The following is a 20,664-nucleotide window of genomic DNA, read 5'->3' on the forward strand; positions in this document are numbered from 1 at the left end:
CACTAAAAATTGTATGCCAGAGTTGCACCATTACAATCAAAGAGCTGTTCTAAAACAATGCATGATGTAGTCAGGAAAATGTAGGATAGCGTTATACCCATACCCACCAAAGTCAAGTCAGCACAAGATGCTATAATAGGACAAATCTTCAGAAAGGAGAAAAAAAATCAGAACCACATAATACACTAACTCATACTTTATTTGGTTGGAATAAATTTATTTCATCTGTCTGTAAACAAGGTGTTTAATAGTTATGGCATTTTTTGAAATGCATATTAAATCAGATGAGTTAGACTGTATCCCAGATGTAACAAAGTGCAGGGAAATAAATGGACAAATCAGCAACAAGAATTTGTTTTAAGTCTGTACATTATCCACAAGGCCCGAACAATAGAAGCAAAATACTAGAGTGTCCCTAAAGTAGTGCCATTCAGAAGAAGTCATTCTTGCCAGTTAAAATCCATCTCACAATAGCAACAGTTGCATTTTTTAAAACATTAGTATGGCACAGAATACATATTAAAAATTTATCACAAGACAGCCAACTCAGTTATTCCAACCAAGACCTTCTCCCATTTTCTCTTTTGTATACAGAGTTCTGCAGCTCTCTTTTAAATGGACATACAAGTTAGTACCGTGCTCAAACTGACAATTTGGTTACATTATGTTTCAGATGACTAGTGCACAAGGCAGTTTACTCCACAATTTCTGCAGCAAGGGCATGACAGGCCAAATGAAGATTAGATTTAAAATGGTATTTGTTTGAACTGCTTTATCTTATAACTACCAACCTTCAAAACATACACCGGTATCAGAGCAACACGTCTTATTTTCCAATTAATGATCTAACAAACCAATGCCAGTCTATGTTACCTGTATAGATGAAAGTGGTAATTTACTGACAGCGATACTGCAGTTTAATATAAAACCCAAGCTGCAAATCAAAATTGGTCCTATGAAAAAATGAAACTGGACACACTCCAGATGGTTACACTGGGATAGCTAAAGTCCATGATGGCAGCCTTTTTATAGTTCAACTACAGAACAGGAGCTGGCAAAAAAATATATACGTGCCTGAGCTATTGCGGTGATGGAATGTCCCTGGGGATTCATTCAAGATGGTGATGGTAAGGTGAAGGGAGAAGTGCATCGGCACCTTTTCATAGTTTTGCAGTTACCCTTTTAAAAGCAGGATGTGCTTCAGACACCATGAAGAGTTTTGCAAGTCTACACAGAAGAGCAACAACAAAACTAGAGCAACACTTGTAACAGCTTTCAAGCGGCAAATTGGTTAAACAAACCAGGCACTGTATTTTAAAAAATGTATATATAGATAGAAGATGGAAGCTTTAAAAAAGAGTGAATGAAAGATGAGGACAAGGGGGAGGAAAGTAGAGATATGCATGCGCTTTTTCCCTCCCAACCATGCTCTACAAAAGGAAGACTAATGAGCTGTGTAAATGCTCAAAGTGCTGAAGAGGCATTGATCAATCTGGATTGTACAATCGGCACCTTATTTTGTTTAATTTAAATTTGTTTAATTCTCATGTCACAATAATTGCTAAGACAAAGCAAAGCCTGGACGTGGCATGATTCTCCTCTCAAGGCTTCAATGTATCATGCATATCATCTTTGTGTTGCCATTGATGGTGCCAGATACAGAAAATGGGTACAACAGTGATTAACATACAAACGAAAAGGGTAACTGGAGCCATGACATATGGGAAAAGATGTGTAAATAAATCGCCATCTATAGGCTGGTAGTACTCTGAACACAAGAGGGTTATGTAGAAGACAGTTGCTATGTGGATGGGGAGAGGCTGCTTAGATATCAGACCTCCTCAGGTATAAAGCCAGTTCATTAGCTTTCTTGTTTAGTGTCCCTCCATGGACACCTTTCCATTCCCATGACCATAACCAATGCTGGAGTACACAAGGAAACAAGGATGAACAGAATTAAAGAAAGAATAACACCTTTCCCCACCAACAGAGGGATACAAAGGAGACACAGGTTCATACCCCATCACCCTGCATTGCTAATAAAGTTTCCACAATGTAGCTTTCTGCCAGGAAAGTTTAATAGCAATTTTCCCTAATACTTAACAGTCTGCCTAGCAACTAGAACCCAGAGTCTCTCAAGTATTTTGCCATTGAGTATGCCTTCTTATTCAATCCGCCTCCATGGACCCCTTCTTTGCCCATTACAAACACCAAGACTGAAAGAGAAAAGAAAAGTTTTACAAAGCAGTGTGTTAGCAAAAGAATTATTCCAAATTTTAATAAAGCAGCTCAACATATTCAAATACTGCATATTAAAACAGTTATCTACCTAGCATTACCATCTTGTATTGAACATTATATTTTTTCAGAATAGAAAGTATTGTATGAAAAAATGTTTGACAAGACAAGCAGTACAGAGGAACATCCTTCCTTTCTAATAAGAATCATGTAACATGTTTTGGGCCAGAAACATCTGCCTATGTCTTCCTGCAAGGCAACAATACAGATGAAAGCATGTTATGATACAATTTATAGTTGAGAGTAAGTAGAATGAATGAACTTATTACATCATCTTCGCTCTGTCCAATACTCTGTCAGTCAAGACTTAGGGTTGTTCTCAGTACAAAAAAATCCCAAATGGCAAAGTCCAGAAGATCTTTCACAATATATTCACCTGCATATACAGTTGCTTGCCAGCAGGTGTCACTGAAATATATACTAATTCTGCACTCAAGACAATCTTATATTCTCAGAGTATATTAGTATCCATTTATAGATACATCTACCTCTTCTCTATGAGCTGAATCCTAAAAATAGATTTGCCTCAAAGCAACTTGTAATTAAAGTTAACCCAATCCAAAAGGCAAACCTTTCATCTAAAAATTGAAGCCAAAGATAATGGATAGTTCAAAGAAAAAAATTATGAATTAACTCATAACTTGGAAACAATTGGCTGTTCCTCCAAAAACTGTATAGGATATGGCTGTCAAAGAAGCTCTTTTTAAAACACACGCATTAACTGCCACCCTGAAGTATGGGTCTGAAAGGCAACATTGCTTCTTTAGAAGCTGACCTGTGTTGTTATTAGAACAATAGAAGTTAGCAGAACTGAGAAGAAGTTAACTACAATCCATTCAGCTGAACTGTATATATTTCTCCAATTCCACATAAGTTTGCTATGTGCTCCAGGATTAGAAGATCTTGTTTGCATTTTATTTTACTTGCAAGAATTCATTTCAAATGCTAGGTCTTTTGCATCCTGTAGACCAGCCTTCTCCAACCTGGTGTCCTTCAGAAGCATTTGGACTGCAATTCCAGAATTCCCATCCAGCAGGGTCACTGACTGGGAATTCTGGGTATTGTAGTCCAAACATGTCTGAAAGGCACAAGGTTGGGCAAGGCTGATGTAGACCAACTCTGCATAAAGTTAAAACTAGATAATTTCATAGACATTATAGGGCAGCACAAACAACGTAATTTAAAGCCTGCATATTTGATACTATTTAAATAACAAAAACACCACATCAAGTATTAGAAGTTCAAGCTTACCTCGAGCGGCTCTGCCTACAGCAACATTATACGTTGGCTCGCCACCTTGGCTCTTTGTCCTGATGTCCATTGTACAGTCACCATCCACATAGAGGCTATCTCTGATCACAGAGCACTTCTTTGCACCAAGAGTTAGACCGCTGGTGAAGAAACCCTCACGGTCTTTTCCTACAATCATATCTATTTCTGTAGGCTGTCAAAAAGAAAAGTCCAGAAAGTTTTAAATCAAGCTCTCATATCTGGTTTTTGAGGAAACTATATACAATGCTTAAACACAGGGACGGTAATCTAGTATAAAGAACTGAACAGGATCCAAGGAATCATCCTTGGAAGTCTGCTGCTGGATAAGATTAAGGAAATAACTGAGTGACAAGTTAAAACAATCCTGAAGAGTCAGCACCAAATAGGTTTTTATTAAGTATGAAAAACATGGGCAGGCATCAACTTTGAATGAACAATTTTGGACATGCACTGAAGGAGAGAAGATTAATGAAGTTATACTAAGGCTTCATAATGTCTATAGGACACTTCCTATTAAGTTCCACATAACTACAACTTTAAGGCAGAAGGCACAGCTGGCTTATGATTTATATGCCACATGGACACACAATGCAGAATCATCTCTACAGATCTCTACTTCTATCTACAGGGGTATCTGGAGGCTTCAGCAATACCAGTAAGCTATAGTTAAAGCATACTGAAGATTATTGTTCACACTGCTATGCATTTTTCTGGTTTTTTCCCAAGCAAATTATAAAGCTTACATCTCAAGGCTGAGGCCATTCACACAGAAAATACAGAAGTTTTGCTGAAACTCAGGAACTCAGTATGGAAGTGCAATGCTACAGAAACATGGGGGAAATTAAACAGTTCACCATGTAGAGGCATTTGGTGACACAGGAAGCAGTTTAGCTATGTATCAGTCCCTCATCTCTGAGTTCCTATTTGTTCATATAATATAGGGACTGGGAATGGGAAAAGACAGCCTGACAAGGTAACATGTTCCACAACAGAGTGTGATGGAAGTGGCATCTCCTTCCAATAGAATTGCAGAGTCATAGCAGGCCCCAGCATAGCAGGCTCCAAGCCAGGAGTCTACCCCCCAACATCTGAAAATCAGAGAGAGACTAGCTCAGTAGCTACCAAGGGCACTGCTTTTTAACCCACTCCTATGCCAATTTAGGAGACAGGTCACTGCTAAGCCATGCTTTAACACTGGTGGTACCCACAGCATAACCTTCTGAATCATTCTGAAGGAGTGCAGACAAGGGGAGAAGAGTGCTTTTGCAGTTGGAGTGAGCTTGCTTTTCAATATGGTTTACCAGCATGGACAAACAGTCAGAGAGCCAGAAAGGTATTTCGGGGAGGGGGGAGAGATGGTCCAGCCAGTCACCACCCCAACTAAAATGCAAGCCCAAATTGCATACCAAATGCACTGACAAGGAAAGGGGGAGGCCTTGTAAGCACTTATGCAATTCCAATGTACATTTCAGTACTCTTGCCTGCAGATATTATATAGCTGGGTCAAGCAAGGGAATACACAATATGGAAGCGTTTTACAGGGATTTTTCCTCATCCATTTTTATAAGATCTGCGATTTACCGTAACAGTTTATGACAAGGCTAAATATGGAGGGTGGTGTGGGGGAGAAGGATGGGAGGAAAAAAAAGAAGAGAAGACTGCAGTGCAGAAATGGGGGTGATTAATATCTCGGGAGTGGAAAGAAAAAGAGAGGTTAAAAAAATAGCGGCAGTGCGCCATCTTGGAAGTGAAAAAACATAGCCAGTGGCGATTCACAAAACCTCCTACGCTAGATTCGCAAATCCCTCCCCAGCAGCGCGGACCATAGTTGAGGGAATCCTACGCAAAGCCTCTTCAAGAACCATGCCCCCCCCCCTTTTCCCCGTGCCCGGCCTTTTCCCTCCTCCTCCCTCCGCCGTATTGCCAGCTATTGCTTAGCCCAACGCCTGCAGTTAAGCAGTCCCGTAGCCTAGCATACAAAGTAGTTCTCCGGGAAGCCTTGCCTTAGTCTTGGGATATTCCCATCCTTCCCTGGTCCTACATCCGTGTATGCACATGAAGATGGGGAGGGAACCCCAAGGAAGTCCTGCAGTAATAAACTAAAACCCGAGCCTTCCCTTTCTCCTTCTGCCTCTCTCAGCTTTCCAGATCAAGGGCTTTTCATCATTCTATCTCTATCGTTACTTGGAAAAGCAGCCCTGGATAAGGAGAGGGAAGCCACCCTGCAGAGGAGCCCAGGCCTAATTAGCGCAGGCTTTCTGTTCAGAGGCCCCTTCCCATTAAAAGCGCTTTTACGGCCGTCACACGCTTGGTTCGGGAGGGTGGTGGGTGGATGGGGAGAAAGCGGAGAAGCCACAGCAGCGAGAAGCACCCGTTGCCGTTCACACCTTCGCTCAGCTGGGCCTCCCCTGCCGTTTCCTTTTCTCGCCCCCTTTTCGTGGGGTGCGCGAAAGCGGCTCGGCGGAGCCAATGGCCGCGGCCAAACGCGTGTCGTTGGGGAAGGAGAGCGCAGGCAGTAAGCGGCCCCCGCCCCGCCCCGCCCCCTCCCGGTATTTCTTGCCTTGCCACCCGTCTTTCAAGCATTTATTTTAAGGGGGGGGTGCGGATATGGAGATGAAGGAGGGAGACTGAGCAATGCGGGCACAGGACAGCGGCAGCCCTTTGAACTCCTACCGCGGGAGGGAAGCGCCCTCCACCTACGGTGCGTGCATGCGAGAGAGAAAGGGCTGCCCTTGCAATCCCTCATGGCATTAGGAGCCTCTCTGCAACTCCGCTCTGCTACAGCTGAAGCTCCAGTACCCCCTTCGTCCCAAAATCTCAAGCCCAGTCCGCCCGCCTTCTCTTCCAGGGAGATAATGCGCCCACCCAGTTCTCCCCCTCCCTTTAAGCCAGCAGCTATTCTTCATCCCCTCCTCCTCTTAGGAATCCAATGGCTCCCCCACTCGACCCCCTCCCTCTTCTTCCCGGGCCCCGCTCGCCTTCCCTTACCGTAATGTTCTGAAAGATGCCCGCGGCCGTCGCTGCCCAGACGTACTTGGCGTCACAGTAGCCGACAATGGCGGCCTCCTGGCAGCAGCCATCGCACATCAGGTTATCCACGTAGCTTTGCCAGCCTGCCATCTTCGGCTTGCGCCTGGTGGGTTGGAGGGGACAGGGGAGGAAGCCGGGACTCGACAGGCAGGGCACGGCAAGGCGGCCGGGCGGGCGGCCGGGCAGGCAGGACAGGAGAGAGAGGAAAGGAAGGGAAGGAGGTGAGAGGAAGGGAAGGAGCAGGCAGGAGGGAACAGCCCCGCGGCAAGCGGATTCTCTGTCTCACGGACGGACGTAAAGGAAGCGAAGAAGGGAGCGAGCGAAAAGGCAGGCAGGCAGGCAGGCAGGCGGGGGAGGGGACCGAGGGGGTGGGTCCACCTGAGGCGCTTGCGGCGGCGACTGCCGCGATGGCCGCCCGCCCGCTTTTTAACAGCAGCTTCCCGCAGGCAGAGTAGAGGCCGCTAGGCAGCGCCCAACCGACCCCGCAGCGGCGAGCAACGTGAGGAGAGAACGCGCGCGAGCCGCAGGGGGAGGGGGAGAGGCGGTGGGGACGAGGGCAGGCAAAGAGTGCGGACCGCCTCCACGGTTCGCCTCGCTCTCCGCTTTGCCGCGGAGGCTTCTTTGAGAAGAATCCCTCCGCCACCGGCTACTGGCGCCGGGCGGAGTGATACGTTGCGTCCGCGCAGTGTAGCTGCCAGGCGCGAGGGGAGGAGGGGGACGTGCTGGTGCTGCCGCTGCTGCGCTTAGGGGGACTGCTGGACACCAGCTGGCGCCTTCTTCGCGGTGGATGCGCTTGCGGGCTCGGGCGGGTGAGGACTCGTGGCAGCTGCTTGAGTAAGGGTATGTGCCTGCGGTGGAAGATGGGGAGAGAGAACATTGGAGGGCTCCTTTCCCCAAGTCTGTGAGTCTTTACCTGGCTTCCCACCTTTTCCGAAATAATTTTCTACTTCCACCCCCGCCATTATTGTGATTGCGATGGTGATGGAAAGCCCTGCCTCCTCGTTGCTTCTGTTTGCGTTGTTTTGGAAGCGCTTCCCTGTCCCTTCACAGCTGCGCGGCAAGGCAAAAGTCAGCGCGACTAGCGGCTTTCCCCCGTGGGGCGATATGCAAGTGATGGAGGACGCCTCACCTGTTGGTTTTACTGCCTGTCGTGCAGCTGTTAAAGCAGATGAGGTTTGCCCGACAGCTGTGGGAAAAGGCGTGCTAACAGTCCTGATAACAGTTATGCTTAGCATATGGCAGGCAGGAATAAGCGGTTTTTGTTTTTGTTTTTTAATCTCTACAGCACTTACTGAGGATCGGGCTGTGTTTGGAAGATGCTTCTTCCTAGCTTTGCTATATGTGTGCATTGGGAAACAAACCTTAGACGAGTTGCTTGCAAGACAGGCTGATTCTGTCGACAAGATGTTGACTTGGAAGTAACTAATTTTAATGGCAAGTTGAGCTTTAGGTCAGGATCTTTGTCATTCACGTCAAGTCCTGAACATATTTACTCAGTAGAATTCATTTCAGTACAATTTCCTTCTAAGTAAGAACATGTAGGGATGCTGCTTAAGACACAATCTGAAGTCATTTCTGAGAGTCTTCAAGGAGACTTGCAAGAGTAAGTTGTTTGTAAATAGAAACTTCTATCATCTTCTTGGCATGGATTTCCAGATGATTATTTGAGTGTTCTATAACTTTGAAGCAAAAGAAGAAGATATAGCATGCTCCAAAGAGTTATGAGGCTTGCTTACTTGTGGAACGTTTCCTTCATAAAACCTCCTGGATGGAAGTACAGCCTTGACTTGGTAGGGAAAGTTTTATTAGTTTTGCTGTAGCTCAAGCTTTCTAGTCTGAGTAAGAACCAGCACAGAATTCTCAATGTTATGAACCTTGAAATTGTATATTGTGTTTTGGGCGCACATTTGGAGAAGAGCATCTGTTGAGTTGAATTGCCCCAAAGATTGTCCTCACTTTCTCAGCTGCTTTTCCTTAGAGCAACACTACAAACAATTAATGTAAATGTTCAGCATAACAATGAGGATTCTTTTTTTTTTCCTTTTTTTTTAAACAATGAGGATTTTTCTAGGGAGTGGGGCTTGAAAGAAACTCAGTGTGCCAGATGCAAAACTTTTTTCCAGCCAGAAGTTCAGTGTCCCTGCTGTAGAGCAGTCATTCCAAGAGAAGGCCATAGCCTTCAGTAATACTTGGGTAGACTATTTCAGATGGAACAAACTGTGGTTTTAATGCTTTGGTAATTACTTAGCAGTAATTTCCATTAAAATTAATAGGATTTATTTCCAAGCCTCAGATCTTTATCAAAGTGATACATACAATGAGATCCATAAGCCATTTAAACCAATATACTGTCATATAAGGACTTGCTGCAATGTTGGTGGTTGTTTCCAGAACCTCAGAGTTCTTTTGAGAATTCCATAGCAGTGAGAATATTACTAGTTAGAACTTTTCACTGTGTCAAAGCTTTCAGCTCATCTCTTAAGATTTAACAATTCTAGCCTGTTGAACTGGAACTGGTAGACAACGAAGTGGGTGGGCAAAAGCACAAAGGAGACAGAAATCCCATGATGTGCTCTGCCAGCTAATGATTGCCTTATTTGAGAATAAAGAGGGCCACTGAATCATCCCAAAAGTTCCAGTATCATGTTCCTACAGTGGCCAACTAGATGCATGTAACTAGTATTTAGAAGACTGCTCATCTGCATAAAATGTTTAAAGGACTTCATTCAGTTGCATCTTCAAGCTAGTACTGTTGCAGCATGGTTACGTGTAAATGGCAATGATAAGGAAGGATAGGAAAATATTAGAAATGCCTCAGAGTGTCTCTGAGGCAAGCAAGTATAAATGTAGCCAAATTAATATATTTCCAAGAAGAAGTCACTGGGATTAAGCCAATTGGTACAGGTATGCTGGCCTCTCTAATTTGTGGTTTAAGGCTCAAATACAAAAAAGGGGACATCAGTATGCAAGAAACAACCACATCGCTGGAGTTTTGCTTGTAGTTTTTATTCTCTGGCTGTTACCTCTTCCAAAATGACAAGCTGTTAATCAGTTTAAAAGCACCTTGCCCCCTGTGTAATGGAGTTTGCTACAGCAAAACTGGAAGGAAGGAAGGGAGGAAGATGAGAAGTTGCTGTATAATGACCAGTTTCATATGATCACTACAACCTGCCATGGTTTATTTTAACCACAGTGGGCTGGGGTATATTCCAGCAACATTTTGAATATTTAAGCATTGACTGTCAGTCACCATGGCTTTTCATGACATGTGAATCCAGTGAGGATGGCTTAAATAAGCCATGATGGGCTGCAGCAACTATGCTGGGAAGCCCACTGAGTCAGACTATTAGTCCATCTAGTCAAATGTTGTTGAGACTAACTGGTAGTTCACAGAGCTTCAACAGTTTTTCAGTCCTGCCTGGAGATGCTGGGAATTTAGGCTGGGACCTTGTATGCTTTAATGTAAATTAATATTTCTTTGGGAGGGATCTGTCCCACTGCACTACTGTGCACAGAGGCAGTGCAAAGGAGCATTATGAGATATTAAAAGCCCTTGAGTCCCTCTTCTATCCCCATAGCCTTCCCGCAGTGTTCCATGCAAGTTGCTCTTGCTGCTAAGTACTAGATCACACAATTGCTGCAGCCAACCATGATGGGTTGTGATGTACCCGGATGTCCACTTTGAATATTCAGGCTGTGTCAGGTGGTTGCCATGGCTTACCATGTTAGTTCACCATGGGCTATTTCAGTACTGTGGTTGGAAAGCTAAGCTTCACCCACTGCAGTTTGAATACTCAAACTATTTTAAATAGCTGCTGACACAGAGTGCAACCCACTGTGGTTTAGGCTGCAGATCACGCAAACTGGGTTTATGAGTAACTTGTCCAGCACATAAGCAGAGGGCTGGATCATTCCCACTCTTTTCTGTACACTGGCATTGCTGCATGGAGGAACATTAGAAACAAACCTTCTGACCCCAGGTTCAAGAAACCTGCCTGAAAGCTTGGAGGGGTGTCACCGCTAAACTGTAGTGAGCTAGAAGGACTGATCATTCGACGAGGTATAAGACAGGTTCCACTGTTCCTATTGAACACTGTGGAATTCTTGGCTCTGTATGTGCAGACAACTGGATTCAACTCTTGTTTGTTTATAATCCTGCCTTTCTTTTCAATAAAATTTAAGATGTTTATCAAATCAAATTTCAAATGTGTTAAAACAGACCAGTTGGAAGTGGGCTTTCTCTCTCTCTTCAGAGTAGAGTAACTGAGTAACATTTCTGCCAACCACATTTCCTGTTGGAGGGGGGCATAGAAATTGCAGAAAGTCTTATTCCCTGCAGAACTGTCAGAACATCTGCCTAGAAACAGAATTAGAGGAGACGCAGAATTACACACAGAAATGTGAATGAGTTTATGTAAAATCCTACCCAGCAAGGCACTTGCTTTTCAATGACAAGAATTGCAGGAAAGGAGAAAGCAAAAGAAGCCATGGAAGGGAGAAAGGTTTTGATTTGGGATGTTAAAAAAGGAATAGAATGGGATCATCAACAAAAAAGATAGTGTGCAAGCCCAACCTGCAGAAAGTTGTGGGATAGACAAAATTGGTTTCTCTGGACTTATTTCTAATTTGACAGAATAATTTCAGTTATGCCTTTGAAGATGTATGCTTCAAGAGCAGGCTTTTAAATCTGAGGTTATTCCACACTTCTGTTAGGTATAGCTACACTTGCTGTGCATTATACATTTTAAAAAGCCAAATAAACTCCTTTTGGATGTGTTCTGTTTATTCCTGACCATGTTCAATATATGTAAGCCTTTAAAAAGTATTCATGGTGCCTTTTAGAAAAGCATGCTTTTACAAGGGATGCTGTTCAAGTAACCTAATTCCATGAGAAAGAAAGCATGGCCTGGAAGAGAGGGCAACAAAGTCAGTGCCTGCAGACCCAGAGAGATACATAAATGAGCACTTCCTCTGAAAGCAGTAGTTGGGAGTGATGCCAAAACTCAGTGAATGAAAAAAGACGTATAATTGCAAGCACACAGTATAGTGCAATTGGCTATTTAGAAAATGTCACCAGTGTTTAAAAGCAAGCTTGAATCACAGGCAATGCACCTTTCTGTTAACTTGAATTTCACATATGCTATGCTTCCTGTAAATATGGGTCTAAAAGGGTGCTGTGGCATGTTTTTCAAGCTGACCTCGCTTTTTTTTTTCTTTTTTCCAACATTAAGGCTTAAATTTAAATGAGAATCACTGATTCCAGCATTTTGATCAGAAACATTAACACAAAGGAATTCAGGAAATTCTACACTTGTAGTATTGTTTTGGTTTCTGCTTTTCATTTAATGATATGAATCCTTTAAGCCTAGGGTAGGGAAACTATTTTAAACTTGAGTTTGTGGCCAGTTTTGAATTGGCTAATCAGTTTTACAAAAAGAAGAAACATCTCTGCTCAGTTTCACACATACATAGATATTATCTTCTTTCCACACATGTATACATACGCAAGAATGGCTATATACATATTTGTTTCAGTGCTTCCCCACAGTCTTTTCCCATGCACACATGCATATCCACTCTGCACCATGAGAATATACCCAAGATAATGGTTTAAAAATCGTTCTGCTAGCACTACTTTGGTTAAGCAAAAGCCGGGGCCATTCCCTTCCTTCCTAATTGCCAGTAGCAGCTTTTCCCTTTTGACAGCTTTGCTTGAAATGTCTTCAGGACTTATAGCCACTTTGCACTTTTCTTAGTTGTGGAGCTTGCAGAAGCATAAATGAGTTGCATTTCTTATTCCCTTGTTACTGATCTGTAGTGGAATCTTATCCCAGGTAAGTTCTACAAATCCCTTCTCGATTATGCACGTGAAGTAGGGAATCTCAGCACAAATCCTATGGCATTTAGGACACAATCATTGTATGTTTAAACAAAAAACAGTTTCCAACCTGGCTTGCTGGGGAATGCTGGGAGTAATTGGATTTTTCTCTGTGTAAACATGCATAGGGTTCCACCATTAGTCACTGAGTAATAATGTGAGGACTAGAGGAATTAATTCTGAAAACAGAGCCAGTCCTTGAAGTTTCTGAGTGTCCCTGCAGCGCTTGGCTCACCTTCTGTAGCCAGACTGATAAATGTGAGAATCAAGAAACTGATTTCGGGGAGGGGGGTGTCAGAGATGCTCGGGTGCCTTAGCTACACTGAAGCTAAACTGAAAGCAAACCCCATAAACACAAGAATTGGTAACCAATTCAATATAAGTGCTCTAAGTAATTCATGCAAAATCTCTTCCTTATGTCCCCCAGATGTATTGAACCTAATGATTCCCAGCATCCCTCATCCTTAACCATATTCACTGGTGTGATAGGAGTCCTGGCTGGATAAAAAGATCATAGGAAGCAGCCAGGCAAGAAGGTATCTGTGGATGTTGGTTGTTCCTAAGGGCTGAGAGTTTTGACTTTTAAATCCAAAATTTTCACTTTGATGTAGGAAGGGATTTATTAGGAATTTATTACTACCAAAAAGTCAACATTTATAGAATACCACACAAGTTCTTCTATTCCTAGGTGTGGTATTTGCCATGGTGTTATATGTTCCAACTATATCCCTATTTCCCACAGATTTTCCTAGTCAGTTGCTGTTCCTGTGCTTTTAGGGAGATGTCTCCTTAAAAAGTTGGCATTGTGTTGGTAGAGTTGTTAATGTTCCAGCTCCTTTTCTTAGCTTCTTAGACATTTAATGACTTTCTAATAATGGTTAATATTTAATCATATTTATACTCACTGTTGTCTAGTGCTGGGAGATAAAGCAACCTCTAAAGTAAGCTAAAATTGTGTTTCCAATTACTGTAAAGGAAATCAGTATAAAAATGTATTTGATTGTATTTGCCTGTTGAGAGGGCAGGAAAAAAATCAAACCTTGTTCTGTAAATTGTGGTATCAGTGCACCAACTAGCATGTTGGAAGGAATGAAACTATTTTCTTTCATTAAATATTTATCATTGTATTCATTTTCTATGCATTACACTGCAATTATAAGACATTGACACTAACATGTTTGTGAACTGCATCTGAACCAGTATAAAGAGTTAACAGGAAGAGTAATTGAATGGGTAAAAGAACAGAAGAGTTTAAGAATTGTGATAAACCTGCACCAGAAGTGAGCTCAGGTTTTTTTTGATGAATTGACATTCTGTTTTTTGGTCCTGCCTCTTAACTTATACCCTTGAATTACTTTCCCCATAGAAATAGGTTAGAATACAACCGATGGCGTGGGAATATTTAAAAAAGGAATAATTGAAGTGGTCACATGGCATTTGGTAAACCTGATGAGGCCCATGGTCTTGAGGTTTCCTACCCCTGCCTTCACGCCAACATACTTTCAGTTTTCCTTCATTATTTCCCCTATTAGTTTGTGGTATTGCTTTTGATACTCCTTTCTAGACCACATTGTGTTTCCTGTTTCCTATGTATGATTTGCCACAAGCGGTTTTCAAAATGTGACATTTGAAGCAGATTTAAACAACTGTTTAAGTTGGTACTTTCGCTGTAGTGATTTTGCTTTACAGTAGTTGGAAATCTTATGCAAGAATGGTACCGTACTTTAATGCCTTTGAAGATGATTCTGTGTGTCTAATTATATAATAAAGGGCTGTTACATTAAGGCTGGAAGAGAAACTTAGGAGAAGAAATTATCTGACTTGGACTAAACTTTATTCAGTGCAAAGATATTAAATTACACTGTTCAGGAGGCTTTGCTTTATTTAGACTCGATATACAATCCAATGTATTTGGAATGTTTTCTTGAAAACTTGTTGGGATGTATTCTGTCTTCAAATTGTTAGAAATGTGCAGACCAAGTTTCACTATAATTTCTTGGGAGATTTTGTCATAGTTGGTGTAGATTGCCAGTTGCTCTCCCAAACAATGTGTACACATGGTGGTGAAAAAAATAACACAACTGAAGCACGTCACTTATTAAATGTTGCATATATTCATTAATGCTTAATTCCTACTGAAAGGAAAGTTAATGCCAACATTAATCTAGTTATCAAGTACACTTAATCAGGTACTGTACTATGTTATGAGCCCTGTATATGAAGGCAATAGTGTCGCCAAAGATCTGGCTTTTGTTGCTAATTGGTGAGGGCCAGTTCACCATTTGGTACAGGCAGTTGCTGGCAATAAGCGTATATAGCAGTGGTGCAGAACTTTTTTGTATCCAAAGGACAAATCTCATTTCAGATAAGCTCTTGGGTGTAGTATTGCAGTGGCGGACAGGGCCAAAAGCAACTCCCAAGGTATCAACATATTTAAAGCTCTTATTGCCAGGAACTAAACCTTAGCAGAGACACACTGATTTTTTTTTGTAATGGGCAAAAAAGAAATTACACAGAAAGCTGGGAAGCAACCAAACAATTAGTGGTAAGGAAAGGAGTCAGAAGAAATGGGTGGAGCCTTTTCAGGAATCCCAGAGGGTCAGGACTGACCCATGACTGGAAATATACTATAGTGAGATTTCAGAAAAATACTTTACTATGAATGCCATTAAGGTACTGAGCAGAGCACATGCATTAACATACATACTAGCTATTGTCGGCAAGATATATGTGTCATACACTTCATATGGTAAAAGCTGTTTAATTAAAAAGTCAATTTTAATTGCAAAATGTTTCATTTGTGATTGTAGAGCTAAAGATCTTTGATTGGGAAGAAGAAAACAGGCATATAAATAATCTTTACAGATTTTTGATAGCATGCTGTTTAAATGCGAGGCGCTTGAATTGGATAATGTGGATATCCAAGTGAAGCTGTTTTCTTAGCGTCATATTCTGTTTTTGTTTCTCTCCCAGCAACCTTGTTGGAGTCATCAAAGCTGCAGAAGTATTGCAAATAAGACTTTGTCAACATTCATTTCACAATACTATTATACAGACATTAGTAGTGGAGTTCTCCTGTTTACTTGAACAATCCTTTTTTTAGGAGCCACAATAACTCAGAACACCTTATTAAGTGATGGGTCATGTGCTGTTGCTCTCCTTTTGCCCTAAACACTTTATTGTGATCTGAGGACTTTTTGCTAGAAAACTACATTCTCACTTGCACCTTCTCTCTCTTACTTTTCTAAAAGAAAAATATGCTTTTAGGCCTCATTATTACTTGAGATACACAGAATACTATATATTACCAGTAGGCCAGAAAAGTCATAAATAGCCTTTATGTTTATACTTGTAAATCTCATTATTTTGTGAAGCCAATAAAGAAAAGAACTAAAGGCTATAAAGCATAGGGCTAGTTCTAGAGATACCCAAGATACTCAGGGACAACATGAGAGAATTCTGTTTCCATGCAAAAGCTTGTCTGTGTCTCCAGTTTGGGCTGGAAAAGTCCCCTCTCTAAAACCTTGGAGGGCCACTGCTATTCAGTATAGATGAATACCGAGCTAGATGTACTAGTGATCTGTCTTCCTATGACTCATGCTGCACTGTCTCAGGATGAGAGGAATTGTATCAGGTTTAGGATAGGCTGGAGTATGCTTTACTATGAGTCAAGGGATGAGGGTTTATATGGAGGAAGGGTAGAAGTATGCAATCTTCACTGATATCAAATGTTTTCTATACGGGGATGAGCAGGGGGTTCCTAAGGTAGTACTTAGAATAGACCCATTGAATTGATGGTGCTTCAGTTTGTAATTGTAAGTAGAACTAAGATTGGCTACTACCCCGAGTATGACCATCAGTTCAGAGTTGCTTGAAGTATCTTATATTTGCTTGCAGTATGTGGGCAACTAAGTGAATGGGGCACCTTACTTTTTATTGCACAGCTGGCTAGGTTTTGCCAGCAATAGGTATAACTATGAAATTAAACCACTTCTGGGTACCTTCCTTGCTATACTAACTTGGCTTATTGTCATACTCTTAGCTTTGTATCTCTCCCTGTTTTGTCTCCTCCTGAGTGATGTGTGCTGTATATTAAATGAATGAAAAACACTGTGAGCTCTTCCTTGGCTATATAATTAAGTTTTATTGAACAAAGATAATGTCAGATTCCAATCAGAATTCTGCTTGCAGTTCAGACTGAGGTGTCCCTCCCGCAAAATAAGAGTTGGCTTTACTGCTTATCTACCAGCTAATGCAATTCTGCTCAGCCTTGCTGAAACCAACAATTCATTCCTAATCAGTCAGTCAACATTTCCAACTCCCACTGAACTTAAAGAACAACAGAAGTTATACATTTTTATGGCTAATCAGATGATGAGTAATGCACAATCAGTGACTGTCTTATGCAGCAGAGGTGGAAAAGGCTAGTAAAGTGAGCAGAGGTATATTGTTGCACATTATTTCAAGTGATGAAATGCTAGCCCAGCTGTAGTCATGGTTCAAATCACTGGGGAATTGAATGCTTTGCTTACTAAGGTGCTCTGTTTCTTCCTTGTTGCTTTTCCACTTTATTAAATTGTTAAAAATCTAGCCTGTAAGTAAATCCATAATTGGAAGAAACCACAAGGCATATTCTTATGCAGCCAGAATAAAACACTTAATACAATGAAGAGCCTGCCTTACATCCCCATGGTCTTTTCTGCTGTTACTATTTCAGTTCTTACTGAATTCATTATCTTCTTATAACCAATATTAAAACCAATCCTGTGCATGTTTGTTTGGAAGTTCAGTGGGGTAAAATTCCCAAGTTTGGCTGAATCCTATGCATACTTAATAATATGCCCATTGAATATAATAAGGTTTCTTCTGAGTAACTAGCCTGTGTTTTGTGAGTCCCTTGTATTTAAAGATGGCAAATGTTTGAACCTTTCAGAGAAAATTCTAATTAAGTATGTGATCCAGCCAAAGAATCCAGGAAGCAAAAAGTGTTTGCAAGAGGAAGTATTCCTTTGTTGTTTGAAGCATGAATTAAACACAGACTGAAGATACCCGCACAGCACTGCTTCAGATGGTGACTGGAATAAGGGCTGCATCTCCACTTTTGACTATAAGAAAGGTTCTGTGCAAATCATGCTTTGAGAATTTAGTTCCTTGTCTCCCATTTGTTAGGAAGGCCTGCCCCCCAACCCACATTGCAAACCAGTAGCCATTTTATTTCCATCTATTTGCTGTGTGGTCTCTTCCAGGTCATTTTGGTTAACTTTATTCTCTCATACATGAACTCTTTGATATGTCTTTGTTTAGAAAGGTTTTAAAAAATTAACAGTTAAAGATAAATATGACACTTGAAAGTGGCCAGGAAAATACTCTGCCACTGACCCTGTTCTTGGTAGACTTTGGTTTTGGTGGGGAGGTAGAAGAAGCCACTAAAGCTAGTGTAGTGGCCTGGAACTGGGGAGATCTGGCTTCTAGTCTCCACCTGATCCAGAAGCTTTTGATCTAGCCTACCTAACAGGGTTGTTGTGACAATAGCATTAAGAGGAAGAAGACCATGAAAGCTGCCTTGGGTTCTTGTAAGAAGGGACAAAGGCAAAATATAAGTGTAATCCCACCACCACCCTGATCACATAGGTGATAAGACATTGTTTGTATTTTTAAGGCAGCATAGTTTTTAATTTCTGTTCATCTGTAACGGGAAGGGCAACTTGTGCCCTTTCAGATGTTTTGGCTTGCCACTCACTTTGTCCTTCATCACTGGCTATACTGCTTAAGGCTGATGGGATTTTTAGGCCACGGTACTGCAGTGTCACAAGCTGCTCACCCCTGTGCCATAACCAGTCCCTTTAGAGATGCCACTTCTGTCCTTATCCTGGAGAACACAGGTTGTATTTAAATTAGTACCAGCAAATAGTTCTTCTGTGGTGGCTTGTCCTGGAAGATACATCTTAATTTGCTATTTATACACCTAGGAAAACATGAGGGCTTTGGCTCAGTGGCGGTAGGCATGTTTTGCATGCAGATGATTTCAAATGCAATTGTTGGCACCTCCAAGTTGGACTCAGGAAAATCCTGTCTGGAACCCTGGAGAACAGCTGCCAGTTAGTCTTGACAGAAATGTTTCAATGGATTGAATTGGTATAAGGCTACTTCCATTTTTCCTGCAGACATATTTCACACTCACAGTTTTTGAAAAAGTTCTTTGTTCTTGGCACCATATCTTAAAGCATAAGTAGCCATGCTCTCTGGGATACAGAGGCCCTATGGGAACAGCAGGTCATGTTTTTGTAATGTTCACCTTGACAAAATCAGCGTCAGAGATAGAGTTCCTCTTGTACTCCTTTTTCTTCCCCACACTTAATTCCTCTCGTGTACTCTTGCACATGACAATATTCCTACACTCAATTCACACTGTTAAAAAATTAGTGGGAATTCTATTGGTAGATCACCATGGTACTGTATGTGGATCATTTGTGCTGTGTGTGTGCAGTATGGGCGGCTGTCACCCAGTTATGGTCCTCAGTCTGGCTCCAGAACAGGTCATAGCTCAGCCTTGCTTGTAGAATTTTCCAGGTTCAGTGGTAGGAGATGGAGAAAACTCCATCAGGGGCTCTGTACAGTCACTATTATTCAAAGTTGATATTGATGGACTGTATGAATCAGTCATATGACTTGGTATAGGGCATTGCAATCTGTTCACACTTTTTACTGCCTTCAGTGGAAGATGCTGCCTTGTGATATAACGCTGAGCCATTTTGAGTTGAAAATCAATAAGCTGAATGGCAAGATGCCAAGTTTCAGATCTGCAAAAAATAATCTGGCTTGTTATCAAAGACTGGTATAAAGAAGAGCGTTGCTTCCTGTTGTCTGCACTTCACTTTAAATTTCCTTTTTTCCACCTCAGCCCCTGATTGTGAATCCCATGCGGGGAGTGCTGTGCATCTCATTGCAAAAGTTATGGGATGGTTCCACTCAATAAATTACAGAGAGGCACGAAAAGTAGGCACAAAAACTCTACATTTTCAACTGACTGAAGTTGTTCAGAAATATCTGTATGTTGCAGTTAATATCAAACATCTGTTGTCAGCCCAATAAATCAGTACAGCATAGTCGATAAACTCCGATTTGGATCATCTTTATTGCCTTATGTGATATGAAGTTCTATAGTTCTTTTGTCATATCATGTTGTGGATGAAGTTAGGGAAATTTTAAATGGTAAGCATACTTCAGAAGTATTCATTGTTGTAAGGAGATCATCCCTTTACAAATTAGCAATATATATAAAATGCTCAGTGCTAAGTTGTGTGGTAGGAACTGACAAGCAGTGGCTTGATTTAATATTTCTCAGCGTTAGATTTTGTAATTTCTGTAAGTTTAGTATGGCAGTTGTTTGTCTATAGCATGTTTGTGACATTAATCATGATGTGTATGTGTTTTGCCGATTGTGTTAATATTTCTTTATAATATGGTGGTGACCTTACTTAAATGTGTTTTCATAATTTAGGATACATTGTTTCTTCCTTTTGCATGTCTATTCAAAAGTAAGTTAATGTATGTGAAGCCAGATCTTCTATGTGCTTATTTACACCCCCAACCCCCTTTTTGATAGTCTTGCAAACTTGATGAAAATGTTGATGTGTTCCATTAAATAATATAATCTCCTTTGTTTTTGCTTTTTGTTTTTTTAGAATTTCCTCTTACTGAGAACCTGGTAGAGGAAGAAAAGATTCAAGACGCATTTGACAAATGATCCACATATTCATTAGATATATTTCTTTTGTTGCAAGAAATCTTACTCATAAAGAAAAGGCTTAATCGCATTCAGTTTAAAGCTGGCTTGATTTCCTCACCTGTTAGACTAATAAACTCATTGAAGTTCAAGTGACTCTTTCATTGGTTATGCTTCGTGCCACTGCATCTGCCTATGACACCACCATATCATCCCTGTGACCACAGTATACCACCTTGTTTCATGAGCATAGCTCTGGGTTATCACATCTTATGCATACGTGCTGGTTTAGCAAGATAGAGGACTGAGCAATAAGGAAGAGAGTTAAACAACAAAAGCATCATCTTTGGCGTGGTGGAACTAGCTGGTCCAAGTGGGGCCTGCAACAAGTGGGCCCCTCTAAGTTAGTCTATATTCTGTGGGCACTGAGCATGCTCAGTTATGATTGCACTATTTTTCA

At 41.5% G+C, this 20,664-nt stretch overlaps 1 protein-coding gene and 1 long non-coding RNA gene across 3 annotated transcripts in view; one reads left to right on the plus strand and one right to left on the minus strand.

Moving 5' to 3' along the window:
* The window catches only part of PFN2 (profilin 2), a 58,511-nt gene extending 51,329 nt beyond the window's left edge, over window positions 1-7,182 (minus strand). The window contains exons 1-3 of one of the 2 annotated variants that reach the window (XM_044433035.1): window positions 6,559-6,974; window positions 3,550-3,742; window positions 201-2,216 (exon numbers count right to left, since the gene is read on the minus strand). In XM_044433035.1, the coding sequence (XP_044288970.1) occupies window positions 2,119-2,216; window positions 3,550-3,742; window positions 6,559-6,690 (423 nt within the window). In that variant the 5' untranslated portion in view covers window positions 6,691-6,974 and the 3' untranslated portion in view covers window positions 201-2,118. Of the gene's footprint in view, window positions 1-200; window positions 2,217-3,549; window positions 3,743-6,558 lie in introns of those variants that run through there. The other variant, XM_044433036.1, reaches the window with a different exon arrangement.
* Window positions 7,018-20,356, plus strand: LOC123024853. Its single transcript, XR_006414998.1, has 2 exons — window positions 7,018-7,099; window positions 20,164-20,356. It is a non-coding gene; the product is annotated as an uncharacterized LOC123024853 (long non-coding RNA).
* The last annotated feature ends 308 nt before the right edge of the window (window positions 20,357-20,664 follow it).

This window comes from Varanus komodoensis, unplaced genomic scaffold, assembly GCF_004798865.1.
Source record: "Varanus komodoensis strain SLA01 unplaced genomic scaffold, ASM479886v1 scaffold25, whole genome shotgun sequence".
NCBI lineage: Eukaryota > Metazoa > Chordata > Lepidosauria > Squamata > Varanidae > Varanus > Varanus komodoensis.